General features: G+C 46.4%; 1 protein-coding gene across 1 annotated transcript in view; it reads right to left on the bottom strand.

Annotated features, from left to right (window-relative positions):
• LOC139052292 (uncharacterized) overlaps positions 1 to 22,760 on the bottom strand; it is a 204,052-nt gene that overhangs the window by 108,118 nt on the left and 73,174 nt on the right. The window contains exons 4-6 of the mRNA XM_070529375.1: positions 12,140 to 12,290; positions 11,546 to 11,669; positions 1,296 to 1,491 (exon numbers count right to left, since the gene is read on the bottom strand). Of these exons, the coding sequence (XP_070385476.1) occupies positions 1,296 to 1,463 (168 nt within the window). The 5' untranslated portion in view covers positions 1,464 to 1,491; positions 11,546 to 11,669; positions 12,140 to 12,290. The remainder of the gene's footprint in view (positions 1 to 1,295; positions 1,492 to 11,545; positions 11,670 to 12,139; positions 12,291 to 22,760) is intronic.

Raw genomic sequence — 22,760 nt, 5'->3', positions numbered from 1 at the left:
ACTACTGCTGCCTCGTTTGGAGTACGACGTCTGCTACAAACATAAACCGGTTATTCTTGCTTCAAAAAAGGCAATACGTAGTATCTGTAATGCTCCAGTAGACGCTCACACTGCACCTCTATTCAAACAGTTGAATTTACTCACACTGCATTCTCTGTCGCAGTTGAGGCTCTAACTAGCCTATCGTAAAGAAGCAAAGCAAAGCCAGCCATACATCACATCGTTAGCACAGCTAACTAGAAACAGAACAGAATACAGTACACGGTCCCCTGAACACTGGTATGTGCCGCATCCTCGCACTAACTATTCTCTTCAAATGTTGTACCACCGCTTACCACGCCTATTAAACACGCTTAAATGTAATAACATAGATGTCACCTCCTGTCCTGTATCGCATTTATATGAGCATTTCAGTGACATTTTGAAGACGATTTAATGGGTTGTTTGTGACTATTTTCTGAAGTAGACTGTCGTCACATATCTCAATTTGATATTAGCCTCTGTCAAATCATGTCTTATTCTTTCCTAAAATGATTACCTTGTTCTATTGCTGCTTCTTTTGTACAATTCTGTACACTGTGGATTCGCGTAGTTTTTATGATTTGTAACGTTTTTCTTTTTTTTTCTTTTCTCCATTGCACTTCTGTTTGCTGGCCCTTTTTTCGCCCTCTGTGGCCATTTGTTGAACTTGAGGGTGTGCTACCCCTGGGAGAACCACCCGCTAATAGAATTTTGCTTCGCATTCGGCTCTTTCAACGCCGGCGCAGCAGCGCCACTCTCGGTGCCGTTCTTGTCCATAGCGTTAGTCATGTTTCCTTGTGCACAACGTGCAAATTCGTGCGCTGCGCGAACGAGACAACCGCTCGCGCGCGGTGCTGTCAACGGAAATGCATAGCGCAGGAAGAAAAAAAGAGCGAGGATAAAAAAAATGAAGGTGGGGCCTGGGACGTATGCGTCACGCGATCCTCTAGATCTGGTATGGGAAAACGCAGGGAAGGAATTTAGCTTGCGAAGGCTAGACGGGGCGAGTGGAGAGAGGGTCTTGCTTGGCAGTGGAGCCCGCCTCCTGGAATCATGGGTTCGCGGCACTGAAATATTTCTATCTCAGCTATTAATGAGCCAATTTGAGAACTTTTTGCTGCAGAACGCTCCCTAGAGGACACGTGACAACTTCCAGTGTATAACCAACATTTGCTATGAGGCCTGGTAAGAGTGCAACACCGATAGCATTCAAAGATCTTTGACTGCTTCTCACGCTTCCCGGCGGCTGCAGCGTATGTAACCGTAATGTTTACCGGGAAACGCTCGCGGCGAACGCTATGCATGAAGGCGGCCCTTCTGGTCGAAACGCGGCCTTCTGCAGGGGCCGCGCTGCGGCGGAGGCGAGCGCCAGCTGGAGGCCATCCGCGCCGCTCCGTGGACTGTGAGATATTTATGCGCCGGCGTGCGCAAATGGCAGACATCGTCTTCGGTCTGTGCAATGCAGACACGCTGAAAAGGGGGTGTTTTGTTTGAGTTTTCACGCAACAGAATTATGTTTTCTCGTATATTCAAATTACAATCCGAGAGCTATCATATCTGTTGGTTGTGCGTAAGTCGTAGTTTACGATTTTTCCACGTGTTTTAGCTTGACAAATGCAATTAGTTCACTGAATTGCGTGCGTCACATGAAAGGCCTGGGCATGTGTGGTTCGAAAATCCTTCTGCCGGAGCACCGTGTGACGCCGGACGATCGACGCAAACGCCTTGCCGAATTACGATGGGTTAAGGGCCCGTACATGGTCGCTCCGCACGTCCGTTCCGCCCTCGTCCGGTCGCGTGCGGATAGCTCTCTACAGGTGAGCGAGGAGCGGACGCAAGTTTCCCGTCCGGCCGCCTGCTCGTCTCTCATTGGCTGGTCCGAGGCGGATAGTTCGGCTGTCGTCACAGCAAACATGGCGCGTGCTCGAAGCGAAGCGAAGCGGGGACGCAAGGCCTAGGCTACAGCCGCGTCAGAAACAGTATTTTTTTCTCCTTTTTTGTGATTTTTACCAGAGATATGTGGCACCCACGGAGATAGTCACCGGAAGAAGCAAGCCGGTGTACGCTTCCAGACCTCATCAGTGCGTGCGATCGCCAACAGAAACAGACGGAGCGCAGGAAGTGTGCGTTGTGTTTACGAGAGCGTCGGAAGAAATATTTGCCGTCGACCTCGTGATTTTTTGTGCCATGCTTCGCGTGTGCGTCGCAGACAAGAACTCCATCACATACACGTGCATTCTGAGCAGCACACACGTTCAAGGCGTGGCGAAATAAGTAGCGGCCGATTGGCGCACCCAGCGTACACGTTTGGTTTCTGCTCTGTGTATGCGGATCGTTGCCGCGGTGTAGTGAACGCCAGCCCTTCGCAACTTGCCAAAAGTAACGATACGATCAGTAGCGATAAGTTTTTATCGCCTAGTTATCGCTGCCATTCTGCGTGTGCTATACTGCGTATGAGCCGTTTTGCCGGCTGCGATGCGCCGTGGTGACCGCGACGTTCGAGCTGTGCTCTTGCCGTTATGAAATGCGTTTGCGAGCTACAAATCGTGATATATATGTGCGATGTGTTGCAGCGTTACTGGGTGTAGAAGTGATCGTACTACGCGATGTTCGTGTGCTCAGAAGTGAGCTGAGCATAAGTGTTGCCGATTGCGTTTTCTTATGTAGTAGCCCGATAGAGAAGCCCTATCACACCGGCCTTTTCCTCTTCGTACATCTATCGTTTGTTTCAAAAGTTGTTACTGCACGGCTAAAGATGCTTCTATCGGTGGGGGGAAATTAGGGAAGAACATTATAATTGTATACGTCAAGACGTTCAGCGCTGTCGTGAAATGTGGACGCGCCTGAGAGCACTAATGTCATGAATGCAACTAAAATTTCCCGAGACAGTATTAAGAGAACGGTTAAAAAAGAAAACATATGAGAAGGTAAGCACAGCAGCTTGTGAACCCGCTCCTATAGGAGGTATGCACTGAGCTCGACCCGCGAGGCGGCGACAGTGTCGCTGGGGCAGCCGCGCCATATTGACGGTCGGGGAGCATCGAAAAAAATGGCAGCGGTCTTATTCGCGCGAACATCTGATCCCTATCTTTTGACCCGCCGTTCGCCTTGTTTTCTTATCCAGTCGCTGATATATAAGCAGGACGTTTCAGTGTCTCGAGCGCAGTGCTGTTCTACGTCTACGAACAGGTCTACGTACAATGTTTACGTATCCGGACAGACTACGCTCCGGCGTGGCCGTGCGTCAACTGAGCTTCGGTGTCGCGGTGAACTGTGCTATGTTCGGATGCATCAGTCACACAAGAAAGAAACTCGGTGATAGGAATATGTTGTCCAGATTGGGTTCCTCTCGACACGTGGTTATTTCTCTTCTTAACCGCAACCTTAATGTAAAAGAGCACAGCAGCTATGTGCGAGCACGCCTCTGCCAGGTGTCTTGCAGGCGCAGTGTGCCGCCAGCACCTCGCCGTTTTATTTTGCGAGAAGCCATGGTGTGCGTGGCTTTTCATCGAATGATTGTGATTAACAAACCTGGGAGTGCAAAAAAAAAGACTGTTTTGGCAAGACCAGAATAATTGACGTAACATAGAAATTACGAATGCTGTGTAAAATCAGTGTTTAGTGCTCGGGGAGTGGGGAAGTCTTTTTTTTTAATTGAAGCAAATTTAACGCTATCCTTTGACGGCGCAAGTGGACAACGCGGTGTAAATTTCGTAATGAAGCCGATCATGTTACGCGAGCACTTTGACGCGTGGCTGCTGCACCCAGCCGCTCGCCAGATTATTGTGGCCTTCCATCGACTTGTAGGATTTCGATTGCTCGCGGGTGGCGAAACTCGTTGCATTCGCAGTGTAATCCTTGATGTCTGAGACGTCCACGCGAGGCAGTAGTCCGACATCGCGCCGAAGCTGATGATCTTTGAGTTAGAGCTGGTCGACACAGACGCACGAGTGCACTTCGTTTTCATAACGCGATTTTTCTGGTTCACTCAACCCACGCACGTACGCGCTTAGACCCATCGTTGACCTAAGACGTACTACTCGATAGCCAAGTCAGAAAGGCACATTGAAAAGGTCGTTTGACGGTTCGTGCGTATCGGTGGGCCACTTGGCGACACAGGCCTGCTCGCGTTGCCAGCGCGAACTTGCGACCGCAGTTATGGCGGCCTCCGCGGATGCCGCTAGCGCTCCTAGCGGATGACGTCATGTGCATACCTCCTATAATACCTCGATCCGCGTCTGTTTGTAAATGTATGTTTTCTTGCGTTTGTCAATTTTTTTTCTATTTCCCAGATTTCTTTACGTTGGAGTTTTTCTTAGTTCTCGCATTTGTGTGTGAATACGTGCCTGTTTCCATGCGTGCTTGCGCTTACCATTATTTCTGTCCTTTTATATTATATTAGCATTTGATTTTTCTAGTTTTCTTCCAGGAAAGTCATTACACATTTTCATAAACCAATCTCATTCAAAGCACTAACTCATGTAAACGGTAGGGCAGGCCTCTTCCATCTCATTAAAACCTTTCTCACTGGTCTACCTCGTCTTCTCAATCTGCCTACTCGCTGTGTTTTCTGTCCTTGCTTCTTGTGTTGTTGCTGCACTGTGATTAACCAACTTGCTCAAAACAGATTTTCATCGCCTATGAAAACAGAAAGGTTTAGAGATATATTTTCTTAAAAGCGTCATGGGGGTTGCACAGCAACTTAGCCTCTTACCTCTGTTCATGTTTATGCATCAGTGCATGTGGCAGCTCGCCAGAAGTGCACATGAAAGGGTGCCATATTGTGAAACTACACCTCGCTATGCTGTTGCATTTTTCATGCAATCAGTCTTAGTAAACGGATGGTTTCGCTGCCCATCACATATGACGGTAAAAAATTTCAACACGAATAACATTGTGCAGTGGGGTGTCATTTCCTGTCTGATGCTTTCGTCGTTGCAAAGACATTTTATGTAAATGGAGCCCAGCAAAGCAGTGCACTGATAGCTTCTGCAACTTTCACCATTTATTACTTCACAAATGTCATTGTTTGAACCTGGCCGTCGATCGCTATGCCGATGGCTTGTGAATTAAATAATTGCGTCAATAAAACACATTCAACTTCACTCAGAATTTTTTAGTACAAACAATGCTAGCAAAGCTATTCAGGGTGAATAATTGTGCTTACATTGGTGTTACTTGCCGTCAGATAAACAAATACAACAATGGCTGCGACATGACTGTGATTTGACGTGCAGACTGCTAATGGTGCATTTCAAGCGTGCCCTCGACTACTGCTATTAATAGTTGCCCGACTGAGTATTTTGGGCCTAACTAAGCTAATGATGTTTGATAATTGTTCTCCTATTCGCATTGCTTGCCTGGGCCAGGTAACCAAAATAAACAATGCCACCACATGAATGTGTGTTTGCATGCAAGCTGCCAACAGTGGCTGTCATTTTTGCGTTGACTGCTGCCATTTCACCAACAGTGGCGACGACTTGACTGCGCTTTGACATGCAGACTGCTAATGGTGCCTTTCAAGCGTGCCCTCGACTACTGCTGTTAATAGTTACCCGACTGAGTATTTTGGGCCTAACTAAGCGAATGATGTTTGATAATTGTTCTCCTATTCGCATTACTTGCCTTGGCCAGGTAACCGAAATAAACAATGCCACCACATGATTGTGTGTTTGCATGCAAGCTGCCAACAGTGGCTGTCATTTTCGCATTGAGTGCTGCCGTTTCACCAACAGTGGCGACGACTTGACTGCGCTTTGACGTGCAGACTGCTAATGGTGCCTTTCAAGCGTGCCCTCGACTACTGCTGTTAATAGTAACCCGACTGAGTATTTTGGGCCTAACTAAGCGAATGATGTTTGATAATTGTTCTCCTATTCGCATTACTTGCCTTGGCCAGGTAACCAAAATAAACAATGCCACCACATGATTGTGTGTTTGCATGCAAGCTGCCAACAGTGGCTGTCATTTTCGCGTTGACTGCTGCCATTTCACCAACAGTGGCGACGACTTGACTGCGCTTTGACGTGCAGACTGCTAATGGTGCCTTTCAAGCGTGCCCTCGACTACTGCTGTTAATAGTTACCCGACTGAGTATTTTGGGCCTAACTAAGCGAATGATGTTTGATAATTGTTCTCCTATTCGCATTACTTGCCTTGGCCAGGTAACCGAAATAAACAATGCCACCACATGATTGTGTGTTTGCATGCAAGCTGCCAACAGTGGCTGTCATTTTCGCATTGAGTGCTGCCGTTTCACCAACAGTGGCGACGACTTGACTGCGCTTTGACGTGCAGACTGCTAATGGTGCCTTTCAAGCGTGCCCTCGACTACTGCTGTTAATAGTTACCCGACTGAGTATTTTGGGCCTAACTAAGCGAATGATTTTTGATAATTGTTCTCCTATTCGCATTACTTGCCTTGGCCAGGTAACCGAAATAAACAATGCCACTACATGATTGTGTGTTTGCATGCAAGCTGCCAACAGTGGCTGTCATTTTCGCATTGAGTGCTGCCGTTTCACCAACAGTGGCGACGACTTGACTGCGCTTTGACGTGCAGACTGCTAATGGTGCCTTTCAAGCGTGCCCTCGACTACTGCTGTTAATAGTTACCCGACTGAGTATTTTGGGCCTAACTAAGCGAATGATGTTTGATAATTGTTCTCCTATTCGCATTACTTGCCTTGGCCAGGTAACCAAAATAAACAATGCCACCACATGATTGTGTGTTTGCATGCAAGCTGCCAACAGTGGCTGTCATTTTTGCGTTGACTGCTGCCATTTCACCAACAGTGGCGATGACTTGACTGCGCTTTGACGTGCAGACTGCTAATGGTGCCTTTCAAGCGTGCCCTCGACTACTGCTGTTAATAGTTACCCGACTGAGTATTTTGGGCCTAACTAAGCGAATGATGTTTGATAATTGTTCTCCTATTCGCATTACTTGCCTTGGCCAGGTAACCGAAATAAACAATGCCACCACATGATTGTGTGTTTGCATGCAAGCTGCCAACAGTGGCTGTCATTTTCGCATTGAGTGCTGCCGTTTCACCAACAGTGGCGACGACTTGACTGCGCTTTGACGTGCAGACTGCTAATGGTGCCTTTCAAGCATGCCCTCGACTACTGCTATTAATAGTTACTCGACTGAGTATTTTGGGCCTTACTAAGCTAATGATGTTTGATAATTGTTCTCCTATTCGCATTACTTGCCTGGGCCAGGTAACCAAAATAAACAATGCCACCACATGAATGTCTGTTTGCATGCAAGCTGCCAACAGTGGCTGTCATTTTCGCATTGAGTGCATTGAGTGCTGCATTGAGCACAAGTGGGAACACTTGTGCTATCACAAACGAAAACAAGTAGAATAGTACCACCGTCTCAGCTGGTTTGTTGTAATTACCTTGCCTGTAAGTTTCTTGTTTATATTGGATAGGCTTCCTACTTCGTACATATAGCTTGTATACATATTTGACCTGCACCGCAAAGAGCTGATGTGACAAAAAAATGTGTACACCTTAGGGTTATGTTGCTTTTCATGGTGTCTCAGTTTACTTAATACAGTTTTGAATTTACAGATTGCTTCACATGTTTATAGCTAAAAACCACTGAAAACAACTTGCATTGTGACTGCGAGGTCACAACACGAGGATTTATGTGTTATCCTTCCTGTTCATCGGTGTGTCCTCGCACTTTAAATGTAAAACGCCACACCTGCAAACCTGAGCATCCACCCTTACATTTCAAACACTTTTTTGAATGCTCGGCAGTTATGCTGACAAGCACATTGTGACAGCAAATCTACACCACCTTAATTTAAGTGCGATGTAAAGGGTTGTTTGTGCATATCCAAGCTGTTCTAGCGTGCCTGCAGGGATACAGCATTGTCCAGTGGCACCGTATAGTTCAGGCGTAACAGTGAACTAGTAAACAAAGTGGCTGATAATACTAAGCTGACCCATATGTAGGAGCATTATATTATCTAACCCACACGCAAAGTTGCTTTCAGTGTACTGAATAACCGCAGCTTTGATTTACGAAGTTATATTACTGCACACACAGAGCGCTGAAACAAAGTCTGTACAATGGTGAGAAATGTGCCAAGGAATGAAAGATTACTTGTGATGTGTGGATTTGAATAGTGGATGTGAATGTATACCCAATTCACCAGTATGCATGTTTTCTTTTGGAACAATTTTACATTTGGCACAGAGGCTGAGCCACTACGGCCTCTTGACTGCAAATTTCTGTGCTCTCACAGTGCTAATGGGAGTATCGTTCATTTGGCTACCCAAAGTGTGAATAGGTAATAGAGCACTACAATCTTTCAGTTTTACGCAGAACACCTTGTGCATCATTCACAAAACTGAACCTAAGGAACTATTCGCTGGTTTGTTATGAAAATAAAAAAAATGACAATGAATGTTTCCTCGCTTTTTGTGTGGCCCTGTCTTCTGCCCTACGCACCTTCATTTCATTGTCATGTGCATGTTAAAACAGCAACTAAGTGAGAAAGACAAACACAAAACTACTAGCTACATCAACCTTTTCACACCACAAGAGGTCACTGAACTCACTGCTAAGCTACACTTGATAATGTCGGTTTGCTTTCAAATAAATACAGGCACTGGCCAGCTGTTTGTGTTATGCTATGCATTTTTCATTTTCCTAAAATATGGCTGTGCATGAGCTAGCAAGGTTGTTACTTCATAAATACATAAACAACATGCAGCTCATGCCCAACTAACTCATATAACCTGATTAGAGCTTATTTTTTATACGTAGAGCAATCAAAATAGAACACGCATGTATGATGCCGACAGTATCAAACAATCTCAAGTCGAACATCCTTGTTTGGTGCCATGGGTGAGAGAGGGAGCATGCCTGTCAAGGTACTGCTTAATTTTGTGTGCTTTGGTAATGTTTGTACATTGTTGAAATGTTAAATTAGGTATGTTAAGTAGTAAGGTGGCAACATATTGGGTAACCAGGCTGGCAAGAAGGAATGCAATTGTTTGATTTCACTCGAAATAAGTTTTCCTATCAGCAATGTAAATTATATGCTTTCAAATAAGTACTCCCCTTGGAAACATATCTCATGAGTATGCATATATCTGCATAAGGTCACCGCTGTACATACATATTGCTTTAAGCCAGTCATAATGAATTGTAGATTCACTGCTTAACCTTCAATTCCTTGCTGCATGAAGTTAACCACTTATGCATAACTTTTTTTTTGCACACGGTGAGAACTTCAGTCATCGCTGAGCAAATAATTTAAGGAAAAGGCATTCCATGAATCCAACTGCTTTAAGCACTCTCTTAAAATTGGCAGAGTGAAAAAAAAAGCACGAGCAAGCGTACCAGCAAGCTGTATACTCGGAGCCTCACACGCGTGCTCAGTGGTAAAAGGTGCGTCCTGGCGGCCTACGCAAATGCATTCCGCGACAGATGTGCGTGTGTTCCGTATTCTTGCAAGCTGTCACTAGCACTACAGAAACCGCGCCGTCGCGCTTCCGGCGACACTATCAGTTTCGCGTGACGCAGAACACATCACGTTGGATAATTAGAGAGGTTTTGTTCAACCAGCCAAGGAAGCGCGCACTGAAAGTAATCATCCGAGAATACGTCGCGTGCTGCGACGTGATGCGATTGCAATACATCTGTAAAAGGTGGCGCAGATAAGACGACTGTGGAATGTTTCGAAGAATGTTTCGGTGCCAATGCAACACATACGGCTGCAGAACAGAATGTGGCAGCCTAGAGTCGCATTTTCACCGGAACGCAGAAACTTGAAATCACAACTGCAAAAATATGCCAGTGTCGTCTGCTGTCAAAGGTGGTTGCCAACCTTGAACACCTTTGCTCCGCCGAACGGTTGCCAGCTGTCAACAGACCGTGTCGCCCAATAGGAGTGCGTGTGCGTTCCGCTCGTGCGGATTGAGCGTGCATCGAATTTTGCGACACCTTCCGCCTTTCGGGCTTCCGCTCGCGACCGGACGAGGGCGGAACGGACGGGCGGAGCGACCATGTACGGGCCCTGACGAGTACACGAAAGCTCTGGGACGCGTCACCTCCGGGTGTCAAGTCCTCTTGCCACCTGACAACGGCATCGGGTTGTCTGCGACACAGGTTACTTAACGGTATCGCGTCCATATGTGGTTTTGTTTTACAATACAACATTCAAGACCACTCAAACTTCACTCAGTTTTGTAACATTGCGTAAAAGGTATCAGTACGAAATTCGTTGCGAGCATATTGCAAGTGTTACTTAAAATTTGTAGTGCACTTTGTTTGTTCTATCGTCATCTAGGCATAAGTCGCCCAGTAGCCCAGTCCCAAGACAATAATAACAAATAGCGCTGCTTTTTTTTAAACAGTAAATGCAGGAGAAGCATCTGTCAATCGGCGGTTGATCGTTCAGTAGAGGTTGGGCAAGGACAGAGTTATGCACAAAGGTATTATTAAACGCGTAGCTTCGGGAAATGCAGAAATATTTTCTAAAAGCAACGTCATTCGGTTGTATTCAATGCATCAGGGCAACCTGCTCACAACAATTCTCTTTTGAATGATTTTCAAGACCTTCATCTAATACGCTGAATATACTAGTACATTATGCACTTTTTGTAACAGAGCCTATAGGCTCAGTTTTATGCGACGTGTTTGAAGAACAAAATAGGTGTAGAGCTATGTTATGGGTTTCATCATTGACAGAACGTCATCCGTCATAAGACTTTCGGTGTTGACACAATAAGGGGACGAAAGCATTTCAACTTTCCAGAACACTTGTTTCCGGCAGAATATGCTTTCTTTGTTTATTAAGATTATTCGTGACTATGCCGAAAGGAGGCCCCCTCTCCCAGTTTTGCCATATTAATGGAGCCCCTGAAGTCAAGAATGCCGACCAACATTAGTACTTGCACAGCTTTACACTAGGCTCAAGAATTTTCGAGCGCACCATTCAAGCTCCATGTATGGTAGCTATGTATTAGTCTTTGAAGGGGAGGGTGAAAGTGTTGAAGCAATGACTGTTCGCACAAAGAATACGTTGCACGGTGTTTATGTAAACATTGAAATAGTTCAATATGTCTTCTAGAGAAAGGCTAATAAGGAGACTGACCTAAGAGCTATCGGAATTGCGAAAACCATAAAATATCAGTAAGACATTTTTTCTAAATTTTCAAGCTTTTGGGTTTTCTTTTTGCAGCGGGTTTTCTCTCACATGGTTTTTGAGATCCAGATTGATATCATTTATGTGCAGCCCAAGACACGCATAGCAAACCACTGCAGCAGGTCTGTGCGACTTTTATTAGAGCAAGATATTTCTTATGGGACACTGCTGTTTAGCTTATCTTTGAGTACAGTGGACACACCGCACTAAAGCGCGACCACACAAATGTGCTCCGGAAAACATTTCCCCGCGTCCTTGCCTTCCTCTTGCGATAATGGAGCGTCACCTGGTGCCGCAAGAGTTGGTAGAACTCTGGGATCACATGATACATCAACTTCTCTAGTGCTTACCTTCGTAGTAATCTTTCGACAGCTCTTTAGCTTCACTGACTTGCGATAACTTTGTGCAAATTCCACAGTCTCTGGTCTCTGGTGGGTATTTTCCGCTTCTGGCCTAGCTGCGGCGGTGTAGAACCTTTGAAGATAGATACATAATGAGAACATCTTGTCAAGATAGTGAGTAAATTTTCCCGGAAGTTGCACTTTATGTCAATGAACACTACACACAGGCACACAGAACAAGCGCAGCGCCCTGTCTACGCTCGAGTGCCACGTTCCACTGTAAAGCGAATTCCATTGGCAACACATGCGCGCCATATGACATCGCTTAACGTTTATGGAAACACGACATGAAATGCCCGTTCATTATCAAATTTCTAGCGCACGTGACAAAAAACAGAACTGTTTTCGTAAAATAGTACTTCTAATACATGAAGGTTAGTGTCTGTTATATTTGGTGGCAGGATTTCAAGTAGAAATGCGCCCGCAAAATTTACTAAGCAAAGTTCCATGTTTTAGTGATGTACATATTCATGTAACGTTAAGCATTGCTGGTTTCCCAATAGCTGGCTGAGAATACTATCATCGACCAGGGACCATTCTTACACTCCAACAGTCCGCACAGCCGACCACGAGAGGGTTGGCGTAGTCCCTTCCTGTGAAGTGGTCCGAGCAGAGGCCGTAGCCGTTATACACCGGCTCCCGTGTCACCTCTGCCAGGTCTTCCAATTTAGCGTAATTTCACCTTCTGTCACATCTGAAAAATGGCCAAAATACCGCGTGGTCGTGATTAAAGAACAATTAGAAGTGAAATCAAAATTGAGAGTACGAAGCAGCGACTAAAAAGATTCTGCCCTACCACCAACGTCCAACAGATGGCCAACAGAGATCCGAAGCGGGACATCCGAACGTGCCTAGGACATATGTAAGGAGCCGGTGAATCATGCTTGAATGTCCATGGGAAATTTCCAAGCACGCGAATCGACGTTCACGAAAATGTCTCATGAACGTCATAACGGGATGTTCGGCCGTCCAAGAGATGCCTAAACATAGATTATTCTTATTGCATTATCCCAAGTACGTCTTAAGGACATTTTTGGCAGGATGTAGGACGCTTCTGGGACATCTTGTGTTACCTATCGTCAAGAGCTCTTGAATGAAAACAACTTGGAAGAACTTTCGCGAAGTGTCATGAATTGCAAGGGGAACCGCCTGCAAGTGTTCTTTTCAGCAAAAACTAACAAGGTGGGTTGCCCTCTGAGAGCCATCATCACGGAGACAGGTTCATGGCAGAAGTTAGTGAGTCAATTTCTTCATCGACAGTTGACGGCCCTTCCAGTGCAGGATCCACTCAGCGTGGCTAGCTCGGCAGCGGTGGTATATAGAGGTCCTTAATAGTGGGATCCGTAGTGCCAACAAGGAGTTTTCAAGTGTCATTGAAGGCCTCTTCTACAGCATTCCCCACGATGAACTCTTTGTAGCTGTGCGTGAACTTATTGATCACTGCAGTCCTGTAATCTTCCAGAACGCATGTGGTATGTCGGTGGATGCCTTTCTAGAGCTCTTATCCTTCTGTCATCTGCTATTGTTGAATTCAATGGATACTGGTCCCTCGTAGGAGTTGAGGAGGATGTCGGGATGAAAAACTTGGAGGTTTATTTACATTATTTACAATGAGACGACCAAGAAATTAACAGTCATAGAGTCATTACGGGCCGGCAACAACTCGGACGCTGCGGCCCGTGGCAAGAAGCTCGAAAGAGATGAATCAAGGAATTCTCTAGGAATGCTCTCGGTCTGTGTCTGTTTAAGCCCTTCGGTGTCTAGAAGACATGTCACGTTCGGCCAATGGGAGAGCCTGCTCAGGTGACGCCATTTTCGGCCAATCGGCGAGCCCGCTCAGGTGTCATTTTCGGCCAATGGTAGGCGCTCGTGCGATGGTGTCACACCCTGCGGAGAGGGTCGCTGCTTGGTCCCCAAATGTCCGAGGGCTTACTTCCGGCGGTCTTGCCTTGCTGACTTGCAATGCACCATCACAATAGGCGGATGGGGGCTACGCTGCCAGGGTTTCACGGTGCATTACACCCGTCTTGCCTCTTGGACCCAAGTTACCTGGAACAGTGCCAGGCTCTCGCTTCACTTTCGGGAAGAGTCAAGCAGTGAATAGCTCCACCTGCGGCACACGAGGTGGGGGCCACCAACTTGTTTGCACATGCCGCGCCTCGGGAATGTGGTATCCGTGCTGCTGTGCTTCTTAATTAACTGTGGAGCGATTCGATGTGGTCTGGTGAACTCGAAGGAGGGTCAGGAAAAGGTCCCGTATCTAACACCCTTCAGAAAAAAGGAATATGTATTGGTTCTAGTGTTGCTCTAGTGCTTTCCTAGATATTTTTAGCAAAATTTGACAGGAAACTTCAAGGCTTCCTTCAAAACAAGCGTGTGTGGGAATTTTTTAGGTATGTGGAGGATTTTTTAGTACTTTTAGAGCTTTTACTTATACACACTCTGCCCGCAGCAGTAGAGGATGTATTGACTGCTTTTTAAGCTTCTTCACGCACTTTTAATTTCACTCATGAACTTCCTTGCAATCATTCTATCAGGTTCGTAGAACTGCAACTAACATTCTTTGATGATGGGCATTTATGCTGGATGTTTTCACTAGAGGCAAGAAAGCTATTTTACCATTTGAGTTTGCACATTCGAAGATTGTAAAAAAGAGGGATGGCAATGAATTGTTTCCGCAATGCACTTGAAAGAAGCTGTCGCCACGCTATTAAAAGTAGCTTTGACGCACAATTTCAACGTTTGGAAGCCACAGGGTTCCCTCGGCCCCTTTTGAAAGCGCTGGCTGAATCGCTGCTTCAGAGGCTAAAGAGGACATGTTGGGGCAACTGAACGTAGGAAATTTGAAGTCATGGCGTACGTGCATAAAGTGAGCCACAACATCAAAAAGGTTGCCGCCAAGCAGGGAGTAAGTGTTGTGTTTTCTGCCCCTTGCAAGCTTTCGGGTCTGTGCTCAAGCATTTCTCGAGGCAGGGCAAGGAACCACGTTTGCACAACGCAGCATGATAACCGTTTTACGGCATGTGTCGCAGGGGTTGTGTATGAGTTCCCTATCACATGCGAAAGAGTTTACATAGGCCAAACCGGTCGATGTATCTATGACCGCCTGCGTGAGCACCACTCCTCCCTGTGGTCAGATAACGGTGAAAACTTGCCTCGCCATTGCAATAAACGTGGCTGTTACCCTTTGTTCAGCAATGTAACGATTCTTGGTAGGGCCAAGGGCAAAGAAGGGCGAGAAATCCTGGAAGCGTCCTACTTCAGTTTATTAGGTGACGACTGCATTAATACAACCGCGGTGCGCTTACTTGAAAAAGAATTTGCATATCTAGGTCGGTCACGATAGATGCGATATCTTGTCTTTTCGTGCTCAGTGATTAGCGATTCTGTGGTTGCGCATGCCCTGCTGGCCTTGGTGGGACTACGCCGTTTCTAATAAAGCTCAACTGATAGTCCAGTCGTTGTGGTATGAACCTCTCCTCTTGTCCTTTGTGCTTTGTGAGTGTTTTTTTTTTCACCTATGTACCAACTGGTCCGGATTTCAACCCTTCTGCAAAGCTTTTGGAGGCGTGTAGCATGGTAGGCTACTGCTCGGTGCCGCAGTGCCGGACGTACGCAACGAAGCTCGGTGTCAGCCTTATATACACGTAGCTGCAGGACAAGGAGCTGCGTGAAGCTTGGCTCGCGAAACTTAGAACCGGCAAACAGCCATCAGCTACAACTCGGGTATGCAGCAACCAAAGACGCGAGGAAGATTTCTGCTACGGCGCTGGGACTCCACTATGTTCGGTAGCAGAAAACGCGCACTGAGACGCTCGCCCGAGTCCGCTGCCCGGCTAATGTCATGAAGGTTTGGTCTATGAACTTGTTGGTGCTAGATACTGGCAAGTTTACTGGAACGGAAAGGGGGCGGTAAGACGCACATTAAAAAAAGGCATGGCATATGGTCATGTTTGTGTTATGAATTAATGCATTGGATTACGAAAAAGAAGCAGAGGGGCAATCGCATGCTGAGAAGACCGATAATCATACAGTGCGAAGCTACTTGAGAAATAATATGCAAATGTCCAAGAATTTAGAAAAAAATTTAATCGTCGCAACGGCACATCAAAGCCGTCGTAGGGGTCAAAGTCTAACGAAATTACTTTTGAACAGTTCTGATAGCGTCCACGCAACAATGGTTGTTAGTGTACTGTCAAATGCTCATATGCTGCGGCCTAAAGCTCACGGCACGGTGCGAAAACGCGCTCAAAGCGAAAGCAAAACATTCTGCAGTGCGCGGACATGCATGCAGACGCGCAGTCGGTCGTTGCAAACCAGTGCGATCTCTGCATTGAGGCTTCATTCTGTTATCCTCCATTTGGTTATATACAGACAGCCCACTATAAGAACAAATACTTCGCATAGTTTACTCTCACCGTTTGCCTACCTTTCAGGCAAGAAGCCGCTTTGGGTGACTTCATCGCAGCGACGGCGTGCAGTGGCGTTCACTGTACGTAATCGGTAAAGAGATAGCGCCTGTAAACGATTCTGTGCTTTCAGTTTGCCCAAGATTATTGTATCGACAGTCAAAAACATCCCTCGTTTTGAGAGTACCTACATAAATGTACAGGAGGGCTGCCGCGGGGTGTTTTTATTGAGCGCCGTAAGAGAAAGCTATGAGGAGCGCGCAACGTGATCCCTCATACTACGCAAAGGAGGCGCTTCCAACAGATGGCGGCTCCGTAAGTCCTCACCCCCAATACGAGTTCACCTGTACCAAAACTTAACAAAGGATATGTGTTGGCTTAATTCAGCGGTCACGCACAAACGCAACTTCATCCTAAAAATTCACGGGTATTTGACAGCCTCGGTGGAAGTTACCAGAGGCAGAGCGTGGCTGTTCTTCCATGGCAGCAGATACAAATACTTCTGAAAAGATCACAGGTATTTCGGCAACTAAACATTCTGCTATGTTGCTGCAGGCTGGCGTCAGCGGTCGCAAACAATTACATTGCAGTTCACATGTACTAAGAACTTCAGTGGGGTGTTTCTGTGGATTTGCTTCAACAGTCACAGAGACAAAATTACCCCAGAGTTTACGAGCCCGTCCGCCCATAAGGAAGTTACCACACGCAGGGTGCAACCTTTCTTCCATGGTTGCAGATGCAGAACAGAAGAGATCATGGGTATAACACAGAATTTACTAGTCATCCTGCAGGATCAATTCCAGTGGTCGCAATTCTCGAAAATGCACTGTGACGATCAGAGGTACGAAGAAAGTTAGCAGATTTCTGTGGACTTGTTTTTGTGCTGATCGTCAACGAAGCCAACGAACCACAAAGCCCGCCTTCGTGCATAGCTTTCACGGCCAGCGTTTACCGTAAAGCTTGCGGTTACATACGCTCCAGTTGCTGGGAAGCGTGAGAAGCAGTCAGGGATCTTTGAATGCTGTCGCGTTCCACTCTCAAAAGCAATTCTTAAGTGTCCTCCAAATTTTTTGTCAGATGAACAGCTTGGCGTCGTGACTACACGCTGCGACGCGGGTTTTCTACCACAAAGTCGTGTGCTAGGCGATTGTGCTGTATGACAATAGACGCTTGCAGGGAAACAGTGATTGCATGCCGGCTCCTTATGCACGTGGATCAGTCTGCGCCTACATGCGTTCGTGGCTGCCTCTAAAACTGCAAGTGGACGGCCGCGGTGAACAGGGTCCATGTGCCACATGCCATTGCGGGCATTATTCGTTCTGTTCTTTCGACAACCTATACTTTGTCTCTGCTCACACACTAAAAGCATAGAGAAAAACTGCAAACTTATATTTCAATTCCGGTATATCTATACAATAGCTAAAATGCAATAATGTTTGCTGAGGATCCAATCCATCGTGATGGATTCACTGGTAAATTGGAGGGCTCCCAGCAATATACAGCGAAACCTGGCTTCCACGCCAGCATGTAAAAGAGACCTTTCACCATGCGGTAACCATGCGGTAACCATGCGGTTACAACCGAGTGCATGAGGCCAGTTGGAATCACTGATTGATTTGTCAGGACGCATATTGTTGTAGCAGCATTTATATGGACACTACAGGCGAAGTTTCCACATCGCCATGATATTCCGCATAAAGTCCAAGTTCGGTAAGATCCGACAAGAGGACAGTTGAATGCGCGTCTTCTTCTTCAGCCGTGCCGTGGCTGCGCATCACTGTCCGCGCGGATGAGCGCATACGCGGCCTGCAGGTCTTGGAAATAATCTGCGCCGGCTGCAAAGAATAAGGGCGGCCCGAGGCGGCTGGTAAATGATCGCATCATGCTCGCTATCTTCCCGCGCGCCTAGTCTTGGGAGGTCGCACAATCTCAAATTTCCGTGAAGCAGTGGAAGCGTTTTCTCCGCGCTGCCGGCGCTCTTCAGCACGTCAGCGTGACAGCGAGTGCCCGTGGCTATCGAATTAAATCTGTTTGTTTGCCTGTGCGTGCCTGAAGCCATGTTTGTTAATTTAGTTAGCAAGCGAATGTTTATTGAAATTTATACGGGTGATCAAAACGACGAACATTACTTCGTGTATGTCTAATACTAAAGTCTTCTAATACTTAATTTTAAACTATTATGCTAATACATTGTTACCGCTATCAATGCTTCTGGTTGAAACTGACCTTTTTCTAGTGATCTCATTTTATTTTCTATTCCAGTTTTACTTCGCAGAGATTGGCCAGTCGGCGTTACATATAAGACAAGAACGGTAATTCAAATCCAACTTTACGCAATACGGGCCGAAGCAACGCGTCCCAGATAGCAGGAGGTATCTGCACTCTACTTCATGACGTCATTCTACTTGGACCGGAGTTTCCACTACCAAGCCCGGTGTGTCAAAAGCGATGACATCTAAATCACCGCGGCTTACTCGGGAGCGTCCCCATTAAATTCTATATGGCAGTCGGGCAAGCTAGCATGACGCCACGGATCGAAGTGCACCGGCCTTGTGCTATCTAGGAGGTGTTGGCCGAGGCCTGGGGAGCTATTCTCGATACGCATGGCAGCTGCACGACCGCCATTATCCACCATGTTGGCTCTCTGATTGGCTGTGGCGAGCTCACGTGCCTTGAAATTTGTGCAGGGAAACGGAAGTTTTGCGAAATGTCATTTTGCGTTTTCATCAAGATGACGAAACGTGGCGTGGAGCTGCAAATTTTATGGACTAATACTTTTTTGGGTCCTTGGCAGATATATTGTGATGTTAGTGCTTCAAAAAAAATGTGAGCGGTAGCGTGCAGAAGCCAGTGCAATGCATCTGCAATTGCGCGAATATGTGGTGACAATCCAAGATATGCGCCATGCCAGCTTGCTGATTGGCTGAAGGAATACCTTGCGACGAGCGTCACAGGAAGGGCTGTTTCGTAAACGTCATTTTGACGATGCGTGACGTTGCGCTGGGCTGCCATTGCTGAGGTTTTCCGCCATAATTTTTGCTGCTACGAGCCGCGCGAATTATGCTAACGAGCAGCCATATGCAATGGCAGCCGAGAGGAATGCGTATCGCCACATTTTCGTCGTCGTTTGGCGCCACGAAAATCTTTTGTTCATAACGCGTGCTCATAGTATTGCATGGCACTCGGGTAATTTGTGTTTGGGGCCATCATTTTTTAAAAGAACGCGTTTATACAAAATAATATTGGCTGAACATAGCAAACTTTCGGCAATGTTGTCCACCTTTCACTGCTGCATTTGTATTGTAATCAAGATTAATGCCTTTTCGCACAATCAAAAGTTATGACAACGGCCTCTTTCTAGTTTATAAACAGAAATGTACGCAAGGCGGCGCCTTGAAGTTTCCTCCCGCGGTGCGAGTAACCAGCGAAATGAACAAGAGATGGCAGCGCCGGCGCTTGCGTCGCTCTAGTGGATATCTCTGGCGCGCGCAACGCTATCGGTGATACTCGGCCGTTTCTCAGCCAGCCGAGTCGGGCTGAGTCATTTGCGTTTCACGAGATAGCGATAACGTCGCCTAGAACGTGCGCGCATCACCACTGGTAGGTCGCGTATGTTGTCTTAAGCAAGAAAACAAGCGCATTGGCGCCAACATGGGATGACTCATTCCGTTTTCCGGGGACACGCATCCTAGCTTTGAAGCAGACGATGGCTTGTACGCAGCAGACGACGGAAGAGAGAAGCGTTTTCGACGGAATAATCATACGTTTTGAGATAGCTACTTTATTTTTATTGCGGAGGAAAACTGTTTTGCTTTACCGATAACGCTATATTCAGTGCCTTCATTTCAATTTCTTAGGCGCAACGTCAAGTTGGCGTCACGTTACGTAAGCAAAACTGGGCCACCAGCGCCATTTTGTTTGCGTCGCGCCTACGTCGCTCACCAAAAAACATGGCGGAATGTCCAGAATAGCACCCCTGGGGTGCTATTCTGGCTATTCCGCCATTTTCTTCGGTGCGTGACGTAGGCGCGACGCAAACAAAATGGCGCTGGTGGCCCAGTTTTGCTTACGTAACGTGACGCCAACTTGACGTTGCGCCTAAGAAATTGAAATGAAGGCACTGAATATAGCGTTATCGGTAAAGCAAAACCGTTTTCCTCCGCAATAAAAATAAAGTAGCTATCTCAAAACGTATGATTATTCCGTCGAAAACGCTTCTCTCTTCCGTCGTCTGCTGCGTACAAGCCATCGTCTGCTTCAAAGCTAGGATGCGTGTCCCCGGGAAATGGAACGAGTCATCGCATGTTGGCGCCAATGCGCTTGTTTTCTTGCTTGAGACAACATACGCGACCCACCAGTGGTGATGCGCGCACGTTCTAGGCCACGTTATCGCTATCTCATGAAAGGCAAGTGACTCAGCCCGAATCGACTGGCTGAGAAACGGCCGAGTATCACCGATAGCGTTGCGCGCGCCAGAGATATCCACTAGAGCGACGCAAGCGCCGGCGCTGCCATCTCTTGTTCATTTCGCTGGTTACTCGCACCGCGGGAGGAAACTTCAAGGCGCCGCCTTGCGTACATTTCTGTTCATAAACTAGAAAGAGGCCGTTGTCATAACTTTTGATTGTGCGAAAAGGCATTAATCTTGATTACAATACAAATGCAGCAGTGAAAGGTGGACAACATTGCCGAAAGTTTGCTATGTTCAGCCAATATTATTTTGTATAAACGCGTTCTTTTAAAAAATGATGGCCCCAAACACAAATTACCCGAGTGCCATGCAAATACTATGAGCACGCGTTATGAACAAAAGATTTTCGTGGTGCCAAACGACGGGGAAAATGTGGCGATACGCATTCCTCTCAGCTGCCATTGCATATGGCTGCCCATTAGCATAATTCGCGCGGCTCGTCGCAGCAAAAATTATGGCGGAAAATCTCAGCAATGGCGGCACAGCGCAACGTCACGCCTCGTCAAAATGACGTTTACGAAACAGCCCTTCCTGTGACGCTCCTCATGAGATATTCCTTCAGCCAATCAGCAAGCTGGCATGGCCCATACCTTGAATCGCCACCACATATTCGCGCAATTGCAGATGCATTGCACTGGCTTCTGCACGCTACCGCTCACATTCTTTTTGAAGCGCTAACATCACAATATATCTGCCAAGGACCAAAAAAATGTATTAGTCCATAACATTTGCAGCTCCACGTCACGTTTCGTCATCTTGATGAAAACGCAAAATTGCATTTTGCAATACTTCCGCTTCCCGGCACAAATTTCAAAATACGTGACCTTTCGACAGCCAATCAGAGAGTAAACATGGCGGATAATGGCGGCCGTGCAGCCGCCATGCGTGTCCAGAATGGCGCCCCTGTATTCACAAAACTGCTTCTAGATAAGAGCGCTTCATGATTGGCCGGCGCTTGGGTGCCCGCCAATCATGATCGGCTCGATAATGCGATGATAGCTGCGGTGACGGCTACACTCCGACCGCACTTACATTGTGAATGCAAGCCCGCGTAATATTTGCGTTCGCCATACACGAAGAGAAAGACATTCTTTTGTTCGACGGCCAAATATGCTGTTTAGTTCATTTGGCGCTTCCTTCAGTAATGCCCTCTGCATACGAAAAAAAAAAATAGAGTTGCACAGAGGCGCGCTTTTAATAAACGCTATTTCTTGCCGACTTTTTTTTTTAAGTTGCGAAAACTCAGAGGTCCGAAACGCAAGGTACCAGCAGCTTTCCTAAAAAAAAAAAAACACGAAGTCGATGTTAGTGTAGTTCTCATAGTTAATCTCTCATCATGTTGCATACCCATAGTTGTGAAACATAAGTCCAAGCATACCCGCCGCGCTGGGGCCGTGGCAATGGCGTTCTGCTGGTCAGCACGAAGTGGCTGGTTTTACTCCCGGCCGCGGCGGCCGCATTTCGATAAAGGCGAAATATAAATACGCTCGTGTATTTACATTTACGTGCACGTACGGTAAAGAAAACCAGGTGCTGCTCGAAATTATTCCTCGAGCCCTCCGCAACGGCATCTCTCACAGCCCAAGTTTGTTTGAATGCTTTATTTAGACAATACATTGTCTGGGATGTAGGGGCTAAAGGCAGATGCAACTGCCTGACAAAGGCCCCCCTACCCGTACATTACTCAGGGGGTGGAACATCATGAAAATGCAGTGCAACAATGTAGAAACAAGAAAAAGAACACAAAGTATGCGGCAAGCAATCAAGTATACAAAGAAGTAAGATTCTTACACTTTGTACATAATATATCATGAGTAATGCGCGAGAACAAGGAAATATTTAAACAAGGAAATAATGCTGATCAGTGTTACAAAACATTATATTGCAAATAGGAGAAAAATATGTAAGAGAAAAAATCACTAAAATAAAAAGAAAAGTTATCGAGACCACAAGGACAGTTAAGTACTATTAGGAGCTTAGCAAAAGGTAATTCCTAACCTTTTTCTTTATACTGCAAGCAGACCTGCATTCCTGAATCATAGTAGCGATTTCTCGATTTTTATTTAGGAATTGAGGTACTAGGTAGGCGAGTGTCTGAGTACCAGATTTGGATCTAAACATAGGTGTTCTATGTCTGTTATGCCTAAGGTGATATTGTGAGTTGTCGGATGACGAAGATGTGGACAGGGTATTTGCGTCATGCAGAATTTCCCGATGTGTACACATAGCAAGCCTTAGTTGAAATGGATAATCTATTGTATGTTTAGCTTGGAAAAGTATGGTG

Source organism: Dermacentor albipictus, unplaced genomic scaffold, assembly GCF_038994185.2.
Source record: "Dermacentor albipictus isolate Rhodes 1998 colony unplaced genomic scaffold, USDA_Dalb.pri_finalv2 scaffold_21, whole genome shotgun sequence".
NCBI classification, from domain to species: Eukaryota; Metazoa; Arthropoda; class Arachnida; order Ixodida; family Ixodidae; genus Dermacentor; species Dermacentor albipictus.
The sequence above is the reverse complement of the archived record's forward strand: the minus strand, read 5'-3'. Positions and strand labels throughout refer to the sequence as shown.